The sequence below is a fragment of the Rhineura floridana genome, chromosome 2 (genome assembly GCF_030035675.1).
Source record: "Rhineura floridana isolate rRhiFlo1 chromosome 2, rRhiFlo1.hap2, whole genome shotgun sequence".
In the NCBI taxonomy this organism is placed as follows: Eukaryota; Metazoa; Chordata; class Lepidosauria; order Squamata; family Rhineuridae; genus Rhineura; species Rhineura floridana.
The window spans coordinates 204,722,788-204,747,729 of NC_084481.1; the positions used below are offsets into that span (position 1 = coordinate 204,722,788).

The 24,942-nt window shown below is 42.2% G+C and overlaps 1 protein-coding gene across 1 annotated transcript in view; it reads right to left on the reverse strand.

Moving 5' to 3' along the window:
- Positions 1–24,942, reverse strand: part of NRDE2 (NRDE-2, necessary for RNA interference, domain containing) — a 47,717-nt gene that overhangs the window by 10,020 nt on the left and 12,755 nt on the right. The window contains exons 5-11 of the mRNA XM_061611945.1: positions 24,440–24,899; positions 22,189–22,594; positions 19,617–19,750; positions 11,918–12,041; positions 10,629–10,801; positions 6,386–6,772; positions 5,110–6,020 (exon numbers count right to left, since the gene is read on the reverse strand). Coding sequence (XP_061467929.1) covers positions 5,110–6,020; positions 6,386–6,772; positions 10,629–10,801; positions 11,918–12,041; positions 19,617–19,750; positions 22,189–22,594; positions 24,440–24,899 — 2,595 coding nt within the window. The remainder of the gene's footprint in view (positions 1–5,109; positions 6,021–6,385; positions 6,773–10,628; positions 10,802–11,917; positions 12,042–19,616; positions 19,751–22,188; positions 22,595–24,439; positions 24,900–24,942) is intronic.

A 24,942-nucleotide genomic window follows, 5' to 3' on the forward strand; every position in this document is an offset into this window, starting at 1 on the left:
ATTGAGGAAAAGCTGAGCCAGGAATGGCAGCGGAGACAAGAGGAGAAGAAAAGTGCCGTGCCGAAGGAGGCTGTCGGAAGCAAGCAGGATTACAAGCAGGAGCAGCAGCGGCTAAAGGCTTGTTATGTTTGCGGAGCTCGTGGGCATCTTCAGAGAGACTGTGCAGTCAAGCGAAACTCCAGGGACGGAGGCTGGAAGACGCATAGCGGCAGTGTGAACTTTGTTTGTAAACAGAAGTCTCAAGGTTTAGGACCTGTTGACTGGATTCTTGACAGTGGTGCGAGCCATATATTAATCAAAGACAGGTGTTTGTTTCACACGTCTACAGCTGAGCAGGACTTTGTGCAATTGGCGGATGGATCGCGTAAAAATGTGGAGGCTCGTGGAACGGTGAGATTTGACAAGATTGGAATATTGTCAGATGTTTTACGTGTCCCTGGATTGTCTAATAATATGTTGTCTGTACGAAAACTGGTGAATTCTGGGTTTTCAGTCTTGTTTGAAAGTGACAAATGTTATGTGAAAAGAGGAGACAAAGTTGTCTGTCAGGGTTTCATGACACAAGGGCAGTTTAAAATGACCATGGGTGTGAAGTGTGCTGATGCCTTGAGTTTAATGGGGCGGAAAGGGAATGACGGTCAGGGCTGTAAATAGACAGCTGTAAAAGGCACACCGTCGGTATTCACTGCCCAGATGGAGGAGGTTCACGGAGAACTTGAGGAGCCGTCCTCATTTCAAGCAATCAGGCTGATGCCTGAGGCAGAGCAGCACAAGTGGCAGCAGGCCATGCAGGAAGAATTACAAGCCATGCAAAAGAATGGCACGTGGACATTAGTAAAGTTACCCATGGGTAAAAAGGCCATAGGTTGCAGATGGTTGTTTAAGAAGAAGAAAGCAAGTTCCGGGGAAGTACAGAGGTACAGGGCACGTTTGGTAGCCAAGGGATTCACCCAGCAACATGGAACAGATTTTGATGCTGTTTTTGCCCCGGTTGTGAAACATGAGTCCATTCGTGTTCTGCTGAAACTAGCAGCGATGCAGAAAATGCACATTAATCACTATGATATAGGGACGGCTTTTCTTCATGGTGATTTAAAGGAGGAGATATATATGGAGCTGCCTCCGGGTTCTGTGTCACAGGAAGGGTTTGTGTGCAAGTTACATAAATCTATCTATGGATTGTGGCAGAGTGCACGCTGCTGGAATGAGAAATTGGACAGTGTGTTACAAGGGATGGGATTTCAACGGTGCAAGGCAGATCCCTGTGTATATGTCCAGAGAAATGGAACACAAACCAATATCTGTGCTGTTTATGTGGATGATATTATGTACATGTATCATGATCAACGAGAGGAAAGGGAATTCAGGGAGCAACTGGGCAGGCACGTGGACACAAAGAATTTGGGGCCTGTCACACACTATTTAGGCATGGATATTGTGCGTGCAGAAGACGGAAGCATAACATTGAGTCAGGAAAGTAAAATAAATCAGATCATAGAAGAATGCAACATGACAGAATGCAATGTTGTGAAGACTCCCATGGTTGTGGCGTTCCAACAGAACGTGCAAGAGACGCCTTGTACAGAACCTGAGAAGTACAGGCGCATAATAGGGAAATTGCAATATTTGGTGAAGGTGTCTCACCCAGACATATGTAATGCAGTCAGCATTTTAAGCCGGAAGGTAGAGCATCCTTCAGAGGCTGACTGGCAGGGAATTAAAAGGGTAGTGCGTTATCTGAAAGGCACGAAGACAAAGAGTCTGGTTTTGTCAGGAGCAAAGACAGGAGGTCTTGAATGTTTTGTGGATGCAGATCATGCAGGGGAGCTGAGCAGTCGTAAATCAACCTCTGGCATAGTTGTGATGTGGCACGGGTCGTGCATTGACTGGAGCAGCAAGAAACAAACTGTGGTTGCAACATCAAGTGCAGAAGCAGAGTATGTGGCCCTATCTCAGGCCTGTAATGAGCTGCAATGGTTCACAATGCTCATGCAGGATTTAGGCATGGAGATACAACTACCAATCACTGTACATGAAGACAATCAGACCTGCATCAAAATAGCCACGTCAGAAGCTCATACCAAAAGAAAACATATTAGTGTCAGATACTTTCACGTAAGGGATTGTGTGCAGCAGGGGTTCGTTAACCTGACATTTTGTGACACTAACAACATGATGGCTGACATCATGACCAAGCCGTTGTGTGAGGAGAAATTTGGCAAACTGGTGACAAGGCTTGGCATGAGTTGAAGTTTGATTAATAAAGTTTAAGCTGTACTGAAATGTAAACTGAATCTGCATTGCAAGATGTATTGTAGAAATGTATTATTGTTATTGTTGTAATGAATTACAGACATGATGGGAAAAAAGGGGGAATTGTTGACCATTGTACTGTACTGTCACTGAGTGTTTTTCCATCAAGTCTGAAAGTCTGGAAAGTTACAAGAAGTGTCTGGAGAAGCAGCCTTATCTGCTGTGCCTGGCCTGAGAGAGCAGACATCCAAGGCCAGTAGTTGTCATGGTAACGGCAGATAACAGCTTGGGAAAAGGCTCTAGATGTTAGAGTGCTGTCTGTGTCTTTCTTACTTTTGCTTTTGAGGAGGGAAGAAGGGGGAAGAAGGGGGGGAACTATGCCTTTGGCCGTAATGTCTTAGTAAAGACTCTTAACACTTTCTCAAGCCTCTGTGAAGTTTCTTGCTCAACTTAACTCCAAAGTAACGTGCGCTGTCACGCAACAACGCTCACACATCAACAATATTGTCCCCCTTTATAATAGAAGTATCGGAACAAGTTCTTTAAGGAAATCCTAGCACTCATTATCGCCAATCTTCTATGAGAAGCCCAATTCAACGAAGAGTGGAAAGTGATACCGAGATATTTATATTGAGATACTTGTTCAATAGGATGTCCATTAATTATCCAAACTGAGGTTTTTATTCGTTTTGAGAAAACTAGGATTTTAGATTTATCAAAATTTATAGATAGATGGTTCTCTTTACAATAAGCCATGAACGCCCTTAGTGTACGTTTGAGTCCTACCTTTGATAACGAAAGGAGCACCGCATCGTCAGCGTATAACAATAAAGGGCAACTTTCGGCCGCAAGCTGAGGAGAATGATAGTCATGGGAAAGGCAACGTTCATTCAAGTCATTTAAGAATAAATTAAAAAGCGGGGCTAATATGCAGCCCTGTCTCACCCCAGTGGACGTGGGAATAGAATTAGTTAACTCACCGTCTTTTCTACATCGTACTCGAAGAGATGTATGTTGGTGTAAGTGGTACATCAGAAATAAGAGTCTTTTATCTATGGTGGTTTTTAATAATTTGGCCCACAAAATATCACGGGGAATGGAGTCAAATGCAGCCTTTAAATCAATAAAGGCGACATATAAACCATTTCCCTTGTGCTTACCATACTTGTCCGCAAGATGGTGTAAAAGAAGGCAATGTTCCAGGACAGAGGAACCTTTTCTAAATCCTGATTGTTCTCTGCCTAGGATGTTTTGTTCCTCCATCCAAGACTGGAGTTTTGCTTTCAAGTACGAAGCATATAGTTTGCCAATAACTGATAACAGGCTGATGGGGCGATAATTAGAGGGATCGTCTCTGTCTCCTTTTTTATAAATGGGAATGACTATTGCTTCTTGCCATGATATCGGGAATTGACCATATTCGTTAAGTCTAGTGAAAAATTTTGCAAGAAGAGGGGCCCACCATTCTGGGAAGTTTTTTAGGAGTTCAGGAGGAATATTATCTGCGCCCGGCGCTTTACCTGCTTTTAACCCCTCTATCAAATTCCTTATCTCAATTTGATTAACGGGGGGCCATGCCGGGAGCAAGAGAGGATCCGGAGAGATGTAAGCTGTATAGTCCTTGGCTCTTTCGGATTTGTACATAGACCTGAAATACCATTCCCAAGTTTGTGGGGCGATGTTGCATGTAACTGAACACAAGGGTCTAAAGGCCTTCGAGACTATAGACCAAAAGCTTTTAGAGTCCTTGGTCCTAGACGCACAGATGAGTCTCTTCCATTCATCTTGATTTGCTAGTCTCTTTTTAGTTGCAAGTGTTGCCTTATATTTACTTTTGATTAAGTAATAAAGTGGGGGAAGATGTTTCAGGTGCTGCTGATGGTATTTTAAGTAAACGGACCTTAGCTGATGTTTAAGCAGTTGACATTCATTATCAAACCATTTGGGGCCAACTGATTTACGAACCTTGGGACCAAGTGACGCGGGGAATAGTATATTATTAATGTTTGACATGAGAGAGGCATATACTTTAAGAAGTGCTTCTGAATTATCAAACTTCATTAAATGTGTCCGAATGGCCAGGGCAGTGAGGGATGACAAAAAAACTTCTAGCGGCTAAGGAGGTCGTCCAAATAGATCTTTTATAATGAAAATAAGACAGATTTACTATGGAGTTATAATTAGAGGATAAACGCGACTTCTGCGGAATACGACATGAAAAAGCAAGAGGGAGATGGTCACTGTTTAATTTGGTACCAATAGCAATTTTTTCTATCAAATTAAGTAGTTGGTAGGATAATAACACATAATCGATTACACTACTTCCCATCTTAGATATAAAAGTGTATTCTGCACAGTCATCAAGATACTCAAGACCGTTCAAAATGATCAAGTGATGGCTGGCTACTAAGCATGCTAAACAGATTCCTCCACAATTAATCTTGAGTTCTTTTGAGTTCCCGGAAAAGGAAAGAGAAAGTGGTCACAATCCTCTCCGCGCCATAATTTTGACGTGAACAGGACGCTAGGTAGGGCTAGGTAGAGCTGCTGCCAGTCAGTGTAGACAATTCTGAGATAGATGGGCCAATGGTCTGACTCGGTCTAAGGCAGCTTCCTGTGTTTGATGTTGGGAACTGGTGTTCGAATCTCCACTCGGCCATGAAGCCCAGCGTGTAGCCCTGGGCAAATCTCGGGGGCCAGTTATGGAGAGAAAAATGCCGGCCGGAGCGCCTTGCAGGAGAGGCAAGATACAAATGTTATTTAATAAACAAGGTAACTTTTGTGAAGGGGAACAGGCCTCCGCCAATTAATAGTGTTATGGTCAACGGACAGCATCACCCATAGTAGAGCTATTACCTCTGGACACTTTCAACGCACTTTTTCCTCATCTGCTCAGCTTGGATTGCAAACAGCCAAGGCTCCAGTGATTTCGTAGCTCTTGCGACACCATCAAAAAAACGCCGTGCCTTGCTAGCATTGTGAGACTTGCTTTGGATCTGGATATATGCTCTCCACAGAGGCTGGTTGCTTGGATACCTCGTCAAAGCGTCCAACAGTGCTTCGCGAAGGGGATTCAAAGGATAGACACTCATTTTTATGTGATATCTGAGCAAACCCACGTGCATCAGCATCATGGCTTCAAGAGCCGTGGCCAAGTTCTGACTGCCAAACTTTTCGCCAAGCTTTGTGCCTTTCACCTTTTCAAAAACCTGCCTGTGTACTGACACTGCAGAGTCAATCCCAAGAGTCAAATATTGGAAAAGGGTGTAACAACCAACCAGACCAGCAAGGTGGCTGGAGCTGCAGATCTGTTCTTCATCCGAGGCAGCACTCTCATTTAAACAATATTGGAGAAGATGCTCGTACGTTTTCCGAGCTTTCAAAATGTTCACAGATAATATTTGTCCACTGTAAGGCACATAAGGCCCCTTTTCGGCCAGCCTGGTTAATATGTGCACCGCACGCGATTCAAGGGTTCCCTCTAGGATCCCCAGCAACTCTGCTTCCAGTCCAGCATAAAGTAGGCCGAGATGACAGAGTTGGGGAGTTTTGATTCCAGCTGTTCCTGCTGTGCTCAGAGACATATCAAAAACCTTTCTAGCATCTTCCACGTTCCCCAATAACCACTCCAGATGGGCATAGAGTTGCCAAAGGGAGACATCATTTCTGTTCTCGGGCACTTTAAGAAGGTTCTTGGCTAATTTTTTGCTTCTTTTGCCTTGCAGTTTTAGTTTCTTTTTGTTGCCCATTTCCAAACACCGAATAACCTGCATGTTAATAAGTTAAATAATAAAAAGAGAATAGAGGGAAAATTGGGTTAGGGTTTTTGTGGGTGCTGTAGGAGTAGTTTTATCCCAAAGGTATTTTTCTACCTCTCCCTTAAATTTTGAGGGGATCTTCAGGTAGCCAAAGCAACCCTACCCCAGTGGGTCTGCGTGTGAGTGAGTTTAATTAACTAATTACATGTATATCCTGACTTTCTTCCATCATGGAACTCCTGGACAGTCGCCCATCCCGGCACTGACCAGCCCCAGCCAGCTTAGCTTTTGCCAAGTGGGAGTCTCATTTACATTTGACTGTATGCTTGCTATTTGCAGAAAACTGTAAAAGAATTTTTAAAAACACTACTTACCTTAGAGATTTCATACTGAAGCCAAAAGTTGGATAGGTTAGATTTCTCCTTTCCTGAAAACAGAGGCAACATCATATGGAAGAAATTTTGTATAAATTCCTCCCCTTCCTTAGGGTGACCCACATGCCTGCCTGCTTGGTGCATCGGGTCCATACAACCGATTCTACTGACTCCAGGAAGTGGCAAGGCAAAAGAAGTCAGAGGACTTTGGCCGTGCTGTCCATGGTCAAAGATGCTGTTCTCATCCATTGCTATGTAGAGGAAGGTAGGAAGGAGGCTGCATCCACATGGAACGCCTAAGAATTGCAAAAACGAGCAGAGCAGTTGAAACTGAAGATCTGAGCTGGAAATTTTTATTAGCGATGAACCAAGATCATCAAACAGGACCTGCAAACACACATAAAAGTGTGAATATATATGAATGGAAGGGATTTTGCAGGGGGGGAAATGGGGCAGGCCTATAATTCAATTTAGAATTCAGAAAGAAGAAAAATGTAAACATGAAACAAGTTGACAAGCCTTTAATTCATGTTATAGGGAGGGGAGAGAGGAAAACAGTAGTAGTTGTTAGTGTGCACATTATTTATTTATTTGATTTATTATTTGATTTATATCAAACAGAAAAGCTAAAAACATTTTAAAACATCATAAAAAGACCTTAAAATACATTAAAAAACAACGTTAAAAACATTTTAAAAAAAGCTTTAAAAACATCTTTTTTTAAAAAAAGGGTTAAAAACATTATTAAAGAAAACATATTAAAAGCAATTCCAACTCAGACGCACACGTTACTCTACAGAGTGCACAAGGCAAGGTCCCTGCCCAAAGGAGCTTGCAATATAAAATTTGAAACTGGGAGGAAAACAACAGAGGAAGGGTAGGGAAGTGGAGGCAAGGCTATATAGGGAAGTAATATGCCAAGGATTGGCAAGCAATGACCCTCCAGATGTTGCTGGACTCCAGCTCCCAACAGCCCCTAGCCAGCATAGCCAAACGCCAGGGTAGTCTGGAAACATCAGGAAGGCCACAGCCTCCACATCCCTGAAATAGGCAGCTGATTCAGTTGCACTTGATAAGGATTAGTTATTCAGCCTATAAAAGAGCACAGGGACCAGGGGATTGTGCCAATGGCTTCATTTCATGGAAATCCCTCCCGTCATGAGGAGGGACTTGAAGGAAGCAACACTTAAGTGTTATGGAATCAGTTCCAAGTATAAAGGGCAGCGTCTTTTGAGGGAGTAGGAGACCTTCAGAGAGTGGAGGAGTGAAGATCAGGATAAATCAATTGAAGATAAGGATAAGGAGCTTGTACTGGATCTAGGAGTGGACAGAAATCCAGTAGGGATGGGGAGATTACATGGTTAGAATGACCAGAGGGGTGTATGATTTTGGCAGCAGAGCACTGGATAGATGTGAGGGGATTAAGCTGAGATAATGGTAGACCGGAGAGGAGAGGAGACTGCAGTAGTCTACACAAGAGATGCCCAGGCAAACCATGCAATGAATGGATCTTTCCAAATTAGACCCAGCCCTCTGCAAACTACTGCTTCTCATCCATAATGCCTAGTACAAATTACTGTGCCTCCTGATATCATCATGCTATGTGTTTCCCCATTCTGACTCCACAGCACTGGCTGTTGGTGGCAAGAGTGGAGAATTGCACAGAATAAGGGTGCCAAGGTACAAAATAAATTAGATGCTATAGATGAGGAAGGGGCAACTCAGTTCTGGAAGACATAAGGTTAAATTAGAAGGTGCCCTGTTTCAAAAGAGGGGGGCAGTATTTTATGGTCGAACCCAGGGATGGGGACCCTCTGGCCCTCCAGATGTTGCTGTACTACAGCTCCCACTATCCCTTGCCATTGGCCATGCTGGCTGGAGCTGATGGGAGTTGGAGTTCAACAACATTTAGAGGGCCACAAGTTCCCCATTCCTCTTTTATCCCAATTACTGAAAATGTATGGAAATGGACTGCCTTCAAGTCAATTCTGACTTATGGCGACCCTATGAATAGGGTTTTCATGGTAAGCAGTATTCAGAGGTGGTTTACCACTGCCTCCCTCTGAGGCTGAGAGGCAGTGACTGGCCCAAGGTCACCCAGTGAGCTTCATGGCTATGTGGGGATTTGAACCACTACACCACACTGGTTCCAAAAAAGCAATAATGCAACAATCATTTTAAGAAAAAAATAGATAAAAAGAATTGTTCCTCAAAGAAATGAACAGGTTAGAGGAGTAACATAAAACAATCCTATCAAATAAAGTGTATAGGAAGCAGAGTATCTATAGAAAGCTATTAGATTTAATTGACACATATAAGACCTACGAAAAAATTAATTTTATTAAACATAAATGGGGAAATAAGGCAGGTAAACTATTGGCTTATCAACTTAAGAAACAAAGGGGAAAAAACAGGTTCCACCAAGAAGAAGAAAAGGTCACAGCGGAACATGAGAAGTATTACCCAGAACCTTATAAAACTAATACACTAGAGAAAGATAAAATAAACCAATTTCTAGCTAAAACTAAAACAAAGAGGTTGGCTATGGAAGACAGAATCAATCTTGATAAACACATGATAGAAAGAGAGATATTGGATGCTATAAAAGTTATGAAAGATAATAAGTGTCCTGGACCAGACAGTTTGACAGCGGCATATTGTAAGAAATTTGCTGATGTACTAGTAAATCCATTAAAGAAAAATATGAATGAAATAATAGAAGAGATATCCCCAAGACCTGAAGAGATGCAAATATTGAAGTAATACATAGAGGGCAAAGATCCAGCTTTAGTAACATCATGTCACTCTATATCTCTCTTGAATTCAGATTATAAATTATTTACAGGCATATTGGCAAAAAGATTGTAATAAGTAAAACTATTTACCAGAACCAAGCAGGTTTTATCTGGAACAGGAAAATGAGAAATAAGATAAGAAAGGTACTTCATATTATGAATCAAACATATAACATACTACAACTCCCATGCCATTGACCATACTGGCTGGGGCTGATGGGAGTTGGAGTCCAACAATGTCTGGATAGCCACAGGGTCTCCATCTCTGCTCTATCCCAATTGCTGAAAATGTACACCCCTCCCCCCAAAAAGAAATAATGTAACAATCAAAGGATTCCCTTCAGTCGTGTCAAACAAATTTATCCACAGATTCTATCAGTGAATTGTTCAAACTTTGGTCTGACAAGGACTCAAGTCCTTCCTCACATGCAAGCCCTCGTCCATTATTTCCCCAGAAAAATGCTCCTTGGGGAAAAAAATCACTGCAGCCTTATTAAGATATTTGCAGGTTTGCAAAGAAGAACAATGCTTCTTTGGTAAATTGCGTTTAAATATTTTCCTACTCCCAGAAACTGCCATAGTTCAAACAATTAGGATGCTGGTGATTTAGATGGGATTCAAAAGTTGGGGGTACCTTGAAAGAGGGACATGATGCAGTGCAGATATAGGTACATGTATCTGCAAGGACACAGATGCCAAAATCTGACAATCCTTCCCTCTCAAGGAAGGAGTGAAAGGGCACTGGAAATCCAGAGCTCTACATATAGATGCAGACAAATACGTCAGTTTCACACATTTTTTTTTATAAGGGGATTTGTTGGGGAGGAATGATTGTAGATGCGTTCTGGGAAGAGCAGGGAGCTTTAGGGGTGGGGAGTGTGTAATTCTGCCCTACCTTTTTTTAGTGACAGCTTAAATTGGGGCAATAGTGGCAAACGTGAGAGTGCTGCTGCTGCCACCTATAAATATATGCTTGTCCATTTGCTGGATGGAGCTGCTTGACTTGGCTGTATTTCTGCATGTTGGTCTGGGAGCAGTTATTATGGTGCCCACAGGTTAGTTATTTTAGTTGATATTGATCTTTAGGGGGATCTAATCTAATTGTTCTATGCTGCTTTCACATGTGGATTTTTTTTATTGTATTTATTTGTGATGTTTTTACAACATTGTAAATAGCTTTCAGGCTTCTTTAAAATACAAAGTGGTGTGTCAATTATCTAAATAAAAATAAATAAAACAAAATGTCACCATAAGCATGATGAAAGGGAGCAGACATGTAGCCTGCCTTACTTTCAAATATGGGATCTGATCCACACATACTTTTCCTATGAAAGACTTGCATTCACTAGATACTGCAGTTTGGCATCTTCTGACACATGTGCGTCCACCAGAACCTCACAAATAAAGCAACCCTGAAGTAAGTCTTTGTCTGACTGCGTCACACCAACCTGTCTCTCTGGATCGTCACAATCTTCTAATGTCTGCTTCTTGGTTTTGTCAGGCCGCCAGGGCAACCAGTGCCGTCCTTCACGAGAACGTTCAATGTGAAGCCAATTTTGCCACTTGGGTAGAGATTTATCCTTTATTTCTTCTTCTTCTTCTATGTCTTCCTCCTCTTCATCTATTCAAAAGCCAAAAACACACCAGCAGGTTTTTAAAAATCTGCCTCCTCAAAAGAACAACAATCCCACAACTCTATATATGTGCAAAACATTAAGGGGCTGCAATCCAAACCAATCCATTACATTTAAGCAACCTCACTGAATTTCTGATTTCTCTAGACTAGTATAACAATTTGCCAGAGGGGAAGCATGTTGCAATAAAAACAACGAAGGCTTGTGCTCTCTTAAAGACTTACAAATATATTACTATATTGTAATTTCATACAGCACCATCCATGTACATGGTGCTTAACAAAGAGGAGGTATAGCAGATCCCTGCCCCAAGAGCCTTACAACCTAAAACAGACACAGGGAAACTGCAGAGGAAAGGAGAGAAAGAGGCCCCATCTGGGAAGAGGGATTGACTGTTATACCATTCTGAGAATGGTAGCTCTGTTTCCCAACAACTTTCAACACCCTTTGAGAACAGCACTACAATTCCCAGGATTCTTTGGGAGAGGCCATGACTGTTTAAAGTGGTATGATACTGCTTTAAATGTATAGTGCAGATGGGGCCAGAGAAATAATATGTCAACTGCAAGTACTTAAGGAGGCCCAGTATGGGTCCCAATTGGGCCGATGAAGCCATTTCCCCCACCTGCCTCACACCTGATGCCATATGTGGGGCAGGTAAGGACACATGACAGAAGAGTGAAAGAACAGGCATGGAGTGGTGAAAGTGGACAGAGAGAAGTTTTTCTCATTCTCTCATACTAAAACCCAGGACCATCCAATGAAGCTGAATGTTAGAAGTTACAGCACAGGGCACAGTTAAACTATGGAATTTGCTCCCACAAGAGGTAGTGATGGCCACCAACGCGGATGGCTTTAAAAGAGGCTTAGACAAATTCATGGACAATAAGGCTCTATGGCTACTACCCACAATGGCTGTGTTGTACCTCCACTGTCGGAGGCAGTATGCCTTTGAATACCAATTGCTGCACAGCACAAGTGAGGAGAGGGCTCTTGTGCTCAGGTCCTGCTTGTGGGCTTATCTGGTTGGCCATTGTGATAAAAGAATGCTAGACTAGATGGGCCTTTGGGCTGATCCAGCAGGGCTCTTCTTGTGTTCTTACCAGGTGGATTGATGGCAACCCAGCCACCCTTTTCTTGTTGATGCATCCAGGCCTTCCAGCCTTTTGCTCCTTTTTCTCCAATCCGAGGCTCACCACTGTCCCAAAATGGCTCAAAGAACTCCACCTGTAGTTGGGGATTTAAAAAAAACAAAACAAAACACACATCCTTCATACAACTGCAGTGCTGTATGTGTGAAAGAATCTGGAGATATGTTTAGCCAGTTCAACAGATTAGCCCATTTTAAAAAATTGACGAACTTAAAATGTTTTCCCAATTCATGGCTCTAGAGCAGCCTTCCCAACCAGTGTGCCTCCAGATGTTGATGGACCACAATTCCCATCTTTCCTGACCATTGGCAATGCTGGCTGAGGCTGATGGGAGTTGTGGTCCAACATCTGGAGGCACACTGGTTGGGAAAGGCTGCTCTAGCAGAAGTCTAGTGTTCCATCTGAACTGGGCTCATGAGGTGACGAGGTTTGAGCTGTGGACTTCTCAGCTCCTCATCAGAATGTTAACAAACTCGTCACTTGAAAGAAACATTTCATTCTGAGTCACAATCAGGGTTATCTGCATTTCTTCCTCTTGTTGAAAGGAAAAAGTTAATGGGTTTAATTGAAGGCAACACCAACTCTGGGGGGAGGGGGGATTCTCTGTAAACTTACTTAGTCTACAGAAGCACACACACAGAAAAGGCATTCTTCTTTATTTTTTAGTGCTAGTGGTATAGACTCGCTAAACGTTACGTTCAACCTAGCTTTTAGGCTGGGAAACCAGTCATGAAATGGTAGGGATGGATATAATTAAAGGCACACATCCCTGTGACATTTCCTTTTTTGGTCTCCATTTCGTTGCTATAACTTGGAGATGAAAATATCCTTACTACCAACATATTTTAAATTTAGCCTTGTCGGAATTCAACACTATAAATAACAAAGCAGTCCTAACATGCACAAATGATGCTCCAAGCAGAATTCAACTATTATGCTATTTATTGCTAAGGAAAGCTTCCCCTCTCTCTGCTCAGGAGGCACAGATTGGGACTCTGTGCCAGACCCTTGAAACTATGGGACATGACCTCTTTGTGAGCTGTGAGGACAAATGCTACGGGCCTTCCATGATGCATAAATACACACTAAGCCACAACTAATGGTTGTTCCAGAGAAAGGGTCTTTTTTTAACAATGAGTAAACCAACTTTGAACCCATTTCAACCTCTCGCTTGTTTATGTATGCAAGGGGTGAATGAGAGAAGGAAACAAGCCGAAAGGGAGGTAAAAATCTTCAACAAGGAGCGTGACTTACTATGTAGGTCATTCATCCCATCATCGGATATAAGAAAACACAAAAAACAAAACAAAGCATGTTATTTTGGGAAGGGGGGGATCATGGTGAAGAAAGTTGCGTCAAACTTTTTTTAGCTCCACAAGAACATAGAAAGTTGCCTGATATTGAGTGAGACCTTTGGTCCATCTAGCTCAATATTGTCTATGTTGCCTGGCAGCGGCTCTCCATGGTTTCCAGCAGGGATCTAGCCCACCCCTATCTGGAGATGCCAGGAATTCAACCTGAGCCCTGCTGCATGCAAAGAAGATGCTCTACCACTGCACTATGGCCCTAATGTTCAAGGTTCTAGTCTTGGTGTACAAAGCCCTATACAGCTTGGGACCAGGATACCTGAAAGACTGTCTTATCCCTTATATACCCAGTCGATCACTGCGCTCTGCAGGTGAGGGCCTCCTGCAGATATCATCTTATCAGGAGGTCTGTTCTTCACAACATAAAAAACGGACCTTTAGTGTAGTGGCACCTACCCTGTGGAATTCCCTACCCTTAAATATTAGGCAGGCGCCATCTCTGTTATCTTTTCGGCGCCTATTGAAGACCTTCCTCTTTCAACAAGCCTTTTAAGCTGAGACCTTATCCCAGTCTGCGTCTGTGTTGGAATTGCTTTTTAATACGTTCTTAAAACTTTTAAAAAATGTTTTTAATCTTATATGTTTTGAAAGCTTTTTTAAGTAATGTTTTTGAAGATGTTTTGTTTTAATGTGTTTTAAAGTTTGTTTTTATGAAGTTTTAATGTTTTTAATGCTTTTGTTTGCTGCCCTGGGCTCCTGCTGGGAAGCAGGGCATGATTTATTATTATTATTATTATTATTATTGATGATGATGATGATGATGATGATGAGAGGAGAGATCTCTTGTTGCCATTTGCAAGGTTCTTCTTCCAATCTGCATGCTGTCTCTGAGATCCTGTGTCAACTCCTATGCACACTTTCCACACCGCCCAATGAGATGTGCCTCAGCAGCCTCCCTACATTGTTCTAGCATTTCATTGGTTCAGCACAGCTGGTGCTGAAAACAGCATGGAAAGTGATTGTGATGAATGTGGCAGCTGCAGCAGTGCAGGCAAATCATTGCTCAATCTCTTCACTGCCCAGATCCCTTTTTAATCAGAGTTAAGCATTACACAATCACTGGTATTAACAGAGACAAAAGCTAACCAGGATCCCCTCCTAAATAGGATTTAAAAAGCTTCAAAACCTGATTCCAAGCCTTGCTCAAGGAGGACCATAGTCCTAACCATGGATACATTTGTGCTAATGTGAACTGCTCAATTGCAGTTGGAGGGGGGCTTGCACTCTACAGAGCAGTGGTCCCAATCTTTTTTCCCCATAGACCACTTGAAAATTGATGAGGGTCTTGACAGACCACTTAATGATTTTTCTGCCCGTTGTAGCAATTGTAATGTGCTGTGTGATTTTTAACTGTATTTTATTGCTTCTTTTACTTCTTATGTTGCATTTTATTGTATTACATTTTGAATTCCATACCATTCAAATTAAAATATAATAAAATACAATCCTCCACTAGGATGCACACCTTAACATGGTGAGGGGGTTTGAGAGTGTCAAAGAAGCTGAGAGCAATGCTGTCAGGAATCTAGACCAAGAGGCTAGACTCCTAGCAGAAGCACCCAAGGACTAAGATGCATCCAGACTCAGAGGAAGGCAATGGTAAACCACCTCTGAATACCTCTTACCACGAAAACCCTGTTGTTGTTATGTGCCTTCAAGTCGACTACAACTTATGGGGACCCTATGAATCAGTAACCTCCAACAGCATCTGTTGTGAACCACCCTGTTCAGATCTTGTAAGTTCACTGTCGCTTTTTTCACTGTCCAACTTTCACATCCGTACATAGAGATCAGGAATACCATGGTCTGAATGATCCTGACTTTAGTGTTCAGTGATACATCTTTGCATCTGAGGACCTTTTCTACTTCTCTCATAGCTGCCCTCCCCAGTCCTAGACTTCTTCTGATTTCTTGACTCTTGTCTCCATTTTGGTTAATGACTGTGTCAAGGTATTGATAATCCTTGACAAGTTCAGTGTCCTCATTGTCAACTTTAAAGTTACATAAATCTTCTGTTGTCATTACTTTAGTCTTCTTGACAATCAGCTGTAGTCCTGCTTTTGTGCTTTCCTCTTTAACTTTCTTCAGCATTCGTTTCAAATCATTACTAGTTTCTGCTACTAGTATGGTATCATCTGCATATCTTAAATTATTGGTATTTCTCCCTCCAATTTTCACACCTCCTTCATCTTGGTCCAATCCCGCTTTCTGTATGATATGTTCTGCATATAGATTAAAAACAAATAGGTTACATCCCAGTCACACCCTTTCCAATTGGGAACCAATCAGTCTCTCCATATTCTGTCCTTACAGTAGCCTCTTGTCTACAGTATAGGTTGCGCATCAGGACAATCATGCTGTGGCACCCCCATTTCTTTTAAAGCATTCCTTAGTTTTTCATGATGTACACAATCAAAGGCTTTACTGTAATCTACAAAGCACAGGGTGATTTTCTTCTGAAATTCCTTGGTCCATTCCATTATCCAACATATGTTTGCGATATGATACCTCTCCCTTTCTAAATCCAGCTTGAACATCTGGCATTTCTCACTCCATATATGGTAAGAGCCTTTGTTGTAGAATCTTGATCATTACTTTACTTGCATGGGATATTAAGGCAATAGTTCGATAATTACTGCATTCCCTGGGATCCCCTTTCTTTGGAATTGGGATGTATATTGAATTCTTCCAGTCTGTGGGCCATTGTTTTGTTTTCCATATTTGTTGACATATTTTTCATCAAAATTTGGACAGATTCAGTCTCAGTAACTTGTAGCAACTCTGTTGGTATGCCATCTGTTCCTGGTGATTTGTTTCTTCAAAGTATTTTAAGAGCAGCTTTCACCTCTCATACTAAAATTTCTGGTTCTTCATCATAGTTCCTCCATGAATGAATCTGTCATCTTTGCATCTCTTTTATATAATTCCTCACTGTATTGCTTCTGTCTTCCTTTTATTTTATCTCGGTCACTCAGTGTGTTTCCCTGTTGATTATTCAACATCCTTACTCTTGGTTTAAATTTCCCTTTAATTTCTCTAAACTTTTGGAATAAGGGTCTTCTTGTACCTTTTTTGTTGTGCTCTTCTATTTCTATACAATATTGTAATAGTTCTCTCTGTCCCTATGTCCTAGTGGCTTTATTATTGCATTTAGGGTTCTGATCGTGTTTCTGTCTCCTTTTGCTTCCCTTCTCTGTTTAACCATTTTAAGAGTTTTGTCAGTCATCCATTGAGGTCTTTCTTTCTTTTTAACGAGAAGTATTGTCTTTTTGCATTCTTCCCTGATAATGTCTCTGACTTCAATCCATAGTTCTTCTAGTTCTCTATTAACTAAGTTTAAAGCCTCATATCTGTTCCTTATTTTATCTTTATATTCTTCTGGGGTGTTATTTAAATTGTATTTTGGCATTATGATTGCTTTGTTCTTCTTCTTTAGCTTTACTCTGATTTTCCAATATTACCAGTTCATGATCTGTACCGCAGTCTGCTCCTGGTCTTGTTTTTTGCAGAAAGTATGGAACTTCTCCATCTTCTGCTACCAATTATATAATCAGTTTGATTCCTATACTGACCATTTGGTGATGTCCATGTGTACAGTCATCTTTTCGGTTGCTCAAAAAATGTGTTTGCAAGAAACAAATTATTGGCTTCACAGAATTGAGTAACTCTTTCTCTTGCTTCATTTCTATCTCCTAAGCCCCATTTCTCTACAATTTCTAGTTTTTCTTTGTTCCCTACTTTTGCATTCCAGTCCCCCATGATTATCAGCATATCTTGTTTTGGGGTGTGATCAATTTCTTCCTGTACTTCTGTGTAAAAGCTTTCCAATTCCTCCTCTTCTGTGTTTGCCGTTGGAGCATAGACTTGGATGATGGTAATGTTAATAGTTTTCCAATAAATCTCATTGATATCACTCGTTCAGACCTTGTGTTGTAGTTCCTAATTGCTTTTGCTACATCACTTCTCACAAGCAACCCCATTTCTTCTTAATTTCTCATTTCCTGCATAAAATATTTTGCAGTTGCCTGATTGAAAATGTCCCATTCCCATCCATTTTAATTCACTCACGCCAGGTATTGTAATGTTGATGCGTTCCATTTCTTGCTTGACAATTTCTAACTTTCCCTGGTTCATGTTTCTCACATTCCATGTTTTTAATGTGTACGCCATACAACTCCGGACTCTCCTTTTGCATCTGTGTGCATCAGCCTCTGGGCTTCCTTTCAGCTTTGACCCAGCTGCGTCATTAGTCACAGTGCTACTTCCCCATTAGCTTGCTGAGTGCCATGTGACCTGGGGGTCTCACCTTCCAGCACTATCTCATGTTGCATTTTGGATACTGTGTTCATAGGCACAAAAGCAGGACTACAGCTGAGCGTCAAAAATGCAGTATACCAATGCAATAAATAAATAAATAAATAATGACAACAGATTTATGTAACTTTAAAGTTGAAAATGAGGACGTTGAACCTGTCAAGGATTATCAGTACCTTGGCACAGTCCTTAACCAAAATGGAGACAATAGTCAATAAATCAGAAGAAGGCTAGGACTGGGGGGGGGGCAGCTGCAGAAGAACTAGAAAAGGTCCTCAAATGCAAAGATGTATCATTGAACACTAAAGTCAGGATCATTCAGATCATGGTACTCCAAAAAAATCAACTCGTTTGAAATGTGGTGTTGGAGGAGAGCTTTGCGAATACCATGGACTGCAAAAAGACAAATAATTGGGTGTTAGAACAAATTAAACCAGAACAATCACTAGACGCTAGGAGGATGAAACTGAGGTTATCATATTTTGGAAGCATAATGAGAAGACATGATTCACTAGAAAAGGCAATAATGCTGGGAAAAACAGAAGGGAATAGAAAGAGAGGAAGGCCAAACAAGAGATGGACTGATTCCATAAAGGAAGCCACAGACCTGAACTTTCAAGATCTGAACAGCATGGTTTATAACAGATGCTACCGGAGGTCGCCGATTCATAGGGTCACCATAAGTCGTAATCGACTTGAAGGCATATAACAACAAAATATAAGAAGTAAAAGAAGCAATAAAAATACCGTTAAAAATAAATTCAAAGGTTTAATACAGACACAGCACGGACCAACTAGTCCACAGTTTAGGAACCCCTCTACAGGAGAAGGGCTGGTGAGAGCCATTCTGTAGCCTGCTCCTGATCTTTTAACTACAGTTAAGGAACTGAGTAAGGCTATGGCTCCATTCACCCAATCATGGTTTGGGTGATCAGGAACAAATGCTGTGCTTGCTCTCCTTCTTTCCCCCTCCTCAGACATGCAGCTTAAGGAATTATTTCTTGGTTTGATCAAAGTAGGATGTGGCTGTTCCAAACATGGCTAACTTTGGTCTGATCAAACCAGGAGGTAATGCATTAAGCTATGCATGTGTGGAAAAGAAGGAAAGGGCGGGGAGCAGTGAGAGCAAATACAGGACTACCACTCAATCCTGCAAACCATGGTTTGGATGATCATCTGAATGCAGCCGATGTGGGCTGCATAGAAATGTTTGGGTCTGCAAGGAGAAAACCAGTTAGTTTGGTGAATTTTTCTCATAAACAAGCTAATAGTCCTTCCCCGTCTCCCAGTAGTTGTGACACACACATTGTTTTTGCTGTTTTGTTACATGCCACCCTGGGTTCCTTTGAAAGGAAGGGCAAGATAAAAAATTTGCAACTATAACAGCATTAATATTTCCTTTTTTGTGTTTCAGTTTTCATAGCCAAATGTCTAACTGCACAAAAATAATCCCAGAACTCTGGACAGAAATTAGCTTGTGTAGCATACTGACTAAGAGACAGGGCTGCAAATCAGTATGTCCCCAATTCTAATCTTGTCTTTGCCACAATCTGACTAGGTGGCCATAGGCAAGCCATTCTCTCTCGGCCTCAGTATCCCCATTTGCAATATGGGAAAAAATAATATTGGCTTACCTTACAGGATTGTTTTAAGGATGACAACTGGATAATGCATGTGAAGTGCTTTGAACATGTGAAAGCACTATACAAATGTTAAGTATTTATTATTATAATGATGCATGCAGGTCACAAACATTCATACATTCTGCAGAATTTATTTCAGTCATAGAAAGTGAGATTTATTCTTGCACTTTTCTATTTTGCTTTATCATGCTGGTGGGAAGAAGGAAGACAAGAGGAAATAGCAGGAAGGAAGAGAAGAAAGGGAGAATGAAGCTGTGCACATGAAAATATTTTAAGTGTGCAGGGGGAGGAAGAGGAGAGAGAGAGAATTTGAATGCCTCCTCTTACCTGCCCCCTTGTTGGCAGATCCTTTACACTATCTGGTCTAAAAAAAGTGAAGTCAATCAGAGCCTGGAACAAAGACACCGCTTTTTCTGAATGGCCTGCCTGCCGAAGGAAATGGCATTGTTGAAGGAAGATGGCTGGGAAGAAAGAGGAACAACATTTCATACAAAGGGTGCTAGAGATTTAGGTCCATTTGTCACTTGTGATGGTATGAATTTTAGCGAGTCATACAAGATTATACTACAAAAATCACATTAGATAAGAAAAAAAATGCTTCAAAAAAGGGCAGAGCCAACTAAATGTTTAACTGGATTAACAATCAACCTTCCATCTGATTAACCGATCGTTTAAATGAATTTGCATTTGACCAAAAAAAGGAATTCTAACTTGTGAGCAACCAGAGGCATCTGGCTGGCTGCTCTTGAGAACACCATGGTGGCTCCAGCAAAGGTCTCCTTAGGAAGGAGAGACAGGCAGGGGAGGGTCGCCTGGGGGCTGGACGTGAAAAAGGGAAGGACATGTGACGGGTATGTAAATACATGTGTCTGGTTTCAGGGGCAGAGGTTGTCACTTCAGTTGTTTTTACTGAAAAGATCTTGTGGCCTTAAAAGCTTGAGCACTACTCACCTAACACGTTAGAAACAGAGAAAAGGAATCAAACAGGTAACTGGTGGCCTGAACTAAAATGCTACAGACATTTTTCTTGGGTCATGAGGCAGGGTGAGGGAGTTAAAGCTTGGGACCCAGGAAGCGGCCTTACACAGAGCCAGACCAGCTCAGCACTGATTGGCAGCAGCAATCAGTACTTAGGGGGTCTTTCCCTGCCTGCCCTGAAGATGCCGGGATTGAACCTGGGGTCTGTTCTTGTGTTCTGCAATGAGCTACGGCAAGAGGTAACGGCACTCCGTAAACTATGCTCTTTAGAATATCTGGATACTGAAGGTCCTAGCTGAGCGCAGATTGGCCTAAAATGACCTTCAGGTTCCAGATTTGTTTCCTTTGACAGAATGCCTGTTGTCACTGTGACAATCGATACAAAGAGTTGAACACTAGAGGGCAGAAGCCTTCAGCATATCTCGGCTTGCAGACCATTTCTAGCTCTGATCAAAGGCTGCCATCTGAAGCCGGGTGCGCCCAACAGTATCTCCATAACAAGGCTAGGCATTTGATATTGCAGTAATGACTGACAACTGTGTAATTTTCTTAATAAGAAAATGGGACGCTGTCAGATCAAATCTAGTCCAAGGTAGCGTTAGGGTTATAAAGGCGAGTTCACAAATCCACAAACCGACAACGATATTCCAGTATGGGTATTATTTTTACACCCGTGTCAAAACTAATTCACTCCAGCGCTTACGAACACTTCAGCATTTAGTACCACAGCAGCAGGATCACAACAGGAAACAGAACAGAAGGAGAGCTAGAATCCTGAAAGCATCTTTAAATAATATTGTTGACCTGACAGCAGCCTGTCTCTCTTGCCAGCAACTCCCTTCAGCCACTGTCAGATGTCACAAATAACCCTAATTTATAAGGTTCCCGGGATTGTGGCAGATCCTTTTGCTCTTCACCCTCTGGCAACAATCTGCTTGTTCGGATTTCGACCACAGGAAGCTGCTTTACACCATCTGACTGTTGGTCCATCAAACTCGAGTCTCATCTACACTGACTGGTGGTGGCTCTCCAGGGTTTCAAACAGCAGCCTTTCCCAGCTCCGCCTGGAGATGCCGGGAACCTTTTCCATAGAGGTGAGTGCATAGTTAAACTATGGAATTTGCTCCCACAAGAGGTAGTGACAGCCACCAACTTGGATGGCATTAAAAGGGGGTTAGATTAATTCGGATGACAAGGCAATCAGTGGTCACTAGCCATGATGGGTGTGTGCTACCTTCAGCGTCAGAGGCAGTATGTCTCTGAATACCAGTTGCTGGGAATCACAAGCAAGAAAGTGCTATTGTGTGTCCATGTGATGCTTGCGGGCTTCCTATTGGCATCTGGATGGCCACTGTGAGGGCAGAACGCTGGTCTGATCCAGCAGGGCTATGCTATTTTTTAAAAAACACACATCTATTTTTAATCATGATTATTGCAATTCGCTGCTAGGCTTTCACTTCAATGAACAACATCATTCATTTCAGTGAGATTTGTATGGGATGTACAGAACCTGTGCCTTATGAATTACATACTTGGCACGAAGTATCTTGGCCCTGGTTTGCTTTTTTTCCCCTTCAGTAGGGCTACTCTAATGTTCTTATGAGCTGCAACTGTTCCCATCCCTCAATCAGAAACAACAAGCTTTGATTGGAAGCTGCCAGGCCTTCAGTGGCATTCACAAGCAAAGACCCAAAAGCCCAACAGTCACATCAGCCCTAATAGGCAGTGAACACTGCCCTCTCATTCCACTCACTCCGTAGCAGAGCATCTGCTGTTACTGTTTAAAGTGGTATAATACTGCTTCATATTTGCTTTAAAGGGCGAGGGGAAGAGGCCACTGAAGAACCTCACCACTTTAGAGTCAAAAAGAGGGAAAGACAGCAGTGAGCAGACAGGCAGGACAAAGAGATTGTGCTCTCACCTAGCATGGCTTCCTCCGTGCCCGGCAGGGCTGGATGTGACACCATACTGCCATCTTGCACCGCTGACAAAGTGCTCAGGCATTTCCCATACAGACTATGAACTTTGGAAACAACAAAGGTGCTGAACTGACTCTGACAAAACAAGAGGTACTTCTGCCACAGAACTGGGTTGTTTGGATGCAAGAAGACCAATTTCTGCCATTCCTTGATCACGGCCGACGGCTCCCAAAACTCTGTGCAAAGCGTCAGCCTGGCCAGCTTCAGGTCAACATTGTTTGGGTTGCTCTCAATAGCTCTCTCCAGGATAGCCAGCTTCTTCTCCAAGATGAGCTTGAGCGATATCTTCCTTGTTTCCCGTTCTCCCTCACTGATGGCATAACAACTGGGGCCTCTCATGACTTCATCCTTAAAAAAAAAAAAAAAAACAAGAGGAAAAAAGAATGATAAAATCAAACTAGCAGCTAATTTGCCCAGCAGGAAATCTCTGCCAAAGCCTGTATTGCTGTTGAGATGAGAGAAAGGGATTTAAGAGGGCCCATGCACCTCCGACACATTCACGACGCTGTTCAACAACAGTTTTTTTAAGAGGGCCATATTTTGGATGGAGCAATAGCTGAAAGGGCCAGTAGTCGGGACATGGGCAGAGGGCTCTTTAACCTTCTCATCTGAACAGCAGCAGAGTTTTCCTGTTATGCAAATCCGCACAGCAGGATAAGGCTATCAATGGCTACTAGCCACGATGGCTATGCTCTACTTCCACAGCTGGAGACAGCGGGCTTCCGAATACCGGTTGCTGGAAATCACAGCAGGGGAGAGAGCTTTTGTGCTCAGGTCCTGCTTGCAGGTTTCCATAGGCATCTGGTTGGTCACTGCAAGAACAGGATGCTGGACTAGATGGGCCATTCGTCTGATCCAGTAGGTCACTTCTTAGGCTCTTTATTTTATTTTATTTAACAAAACTTAGATACTGCTTGGTTGTAATAGAATCTCAATGCTGTTTACAATAAATAAAGAAATAAAATTATCAATAATTAAATTAAATTAAAAACATTTAAAAGATAATTAAAATTAACAGTAAGCTAAAAAAAGATTAAAACTTTGGACACATAATGAGAAGACATGATTCACTAGAGAAGACAATAATGCTGGGAAAAACAGAAGGGACTAGAAAAAGAGGAAGGCCAAACAAGAGATGGATTGATTCCATCAAGGAAGCCACAGATCTGAACTTACAAGATCTGAACAGGGTGGATCATGACAGATGCTCTTGGAGGTCACTCATTCATAGGGTCATCATGAGTCGTAATCGACTTGAAGGCACATAACAACAAGAACAACAACAACATCTATGTGTCTGGATAGGATTGCTTAAACAAAAATGTTTTAAACAGGCACCGAGAAGAGTACAGGAAATGTGCCTGCCTGATGTTAATAGGCAGGGAGTTCCAAAGAGTAGGTGCTTCCACACTACTAGTGTGGAACAAGTATTATGTGGCACCTGTAAGAGTGCCAGTTCCACAGATCAAAGCGGTTGAGTTGGCATATATGGGGTAAGGCGATCCCACAAATAAACTGGTCCCAAACTGGTCCCAAGCTGTTTTTGTTCTTAGCTTTTACTTCAATCTCAGAAAAGGGGAGAGAGAAGGGAAAAGATCGTAAGAAAATGCAGGGTTACAGCAGATGTAGCATTTAAAGAGCAGCCCCAGACTTACCAATAAGTCAAACTCTGCTTCACCTTTCAGTCTTACCCTCCCTGCCCCCCCCATGCTTCAGGGAGGCAGTTCACCTTTGAAATAACTTTCCTTAAAAGCTTGCCTGCTTATTTTTCTATTTCTGCATTAAACTTTTCTTTTTTAAAAATGTAAAAAACACTAGCAAAACATTCCAGAGATTGGTAGGAAAAGGGGTGCTGTAACATCATACGCACTAACTAATCAGAGCTCTCCACAGCAAGCTTTTCCTTAACCACATGACAAGCCTGCAGAATTGGTTTTTCAAAGCCTGCCCCTGGAAGAGGAAAATGTAGACCAGGGAATGTCAAAACTGGCCCCGCTGCTCTAAAACCATTGGGATGGCATTCAATGCCAGTCCTCCTCAGAGCAGATCCACTGAAGTTAACTTAGGTTCATTAATTTCAATGGGTCTACTTTGAGTAGTACTTACTTGAGTAGAACCCTTAATGTTTGCCTTCACCCATAGTCTTCAAAAAAAACATTGACTGTATCTTTAAATTTGAAAAGAGACACATACCTGAAAAGAAACAAAATCCATCCATGCTTTGACATCCCCAGGGTCCTCTCTGACCTTCCTGTTGTATTCCTCCACTTTTGTCATTAGGAGGGAGTTCCCATTCTCAGAGTTCTCTCGGAGATCCTGCTGCTTTGGTGAGTTGTGCTCAGGGGGCCCCTTTCCTTGTAGCCACAAAGTGGTCAGGGGGTCATAAACCCCAAGAGGATTTGCCCAGTTTGCAGCGGGAGCATCATCTGTGTCCTGTGACGAAATTGGAATCCAAGCAGTTGAGCCAGACGGAGAGCCTTGACTTTTCACACTGACGGGAATGGCGTCCATGTTCAAAAGCTTCAGGCCGCCTTTTGAAAAGTAGCGCGCAGGCCGCTTGGGGGACAGCTTTTTCTCTGCTGATGAACCCTCCCAAGTAATATATTGCCTCTTCAGATCAATGCCAAGACAGAAGTTGCTTCTCCTCTTGTATCTTGAAAAGCAACAGTGAAAACTGAGTCCTTCCAACAAGGCAT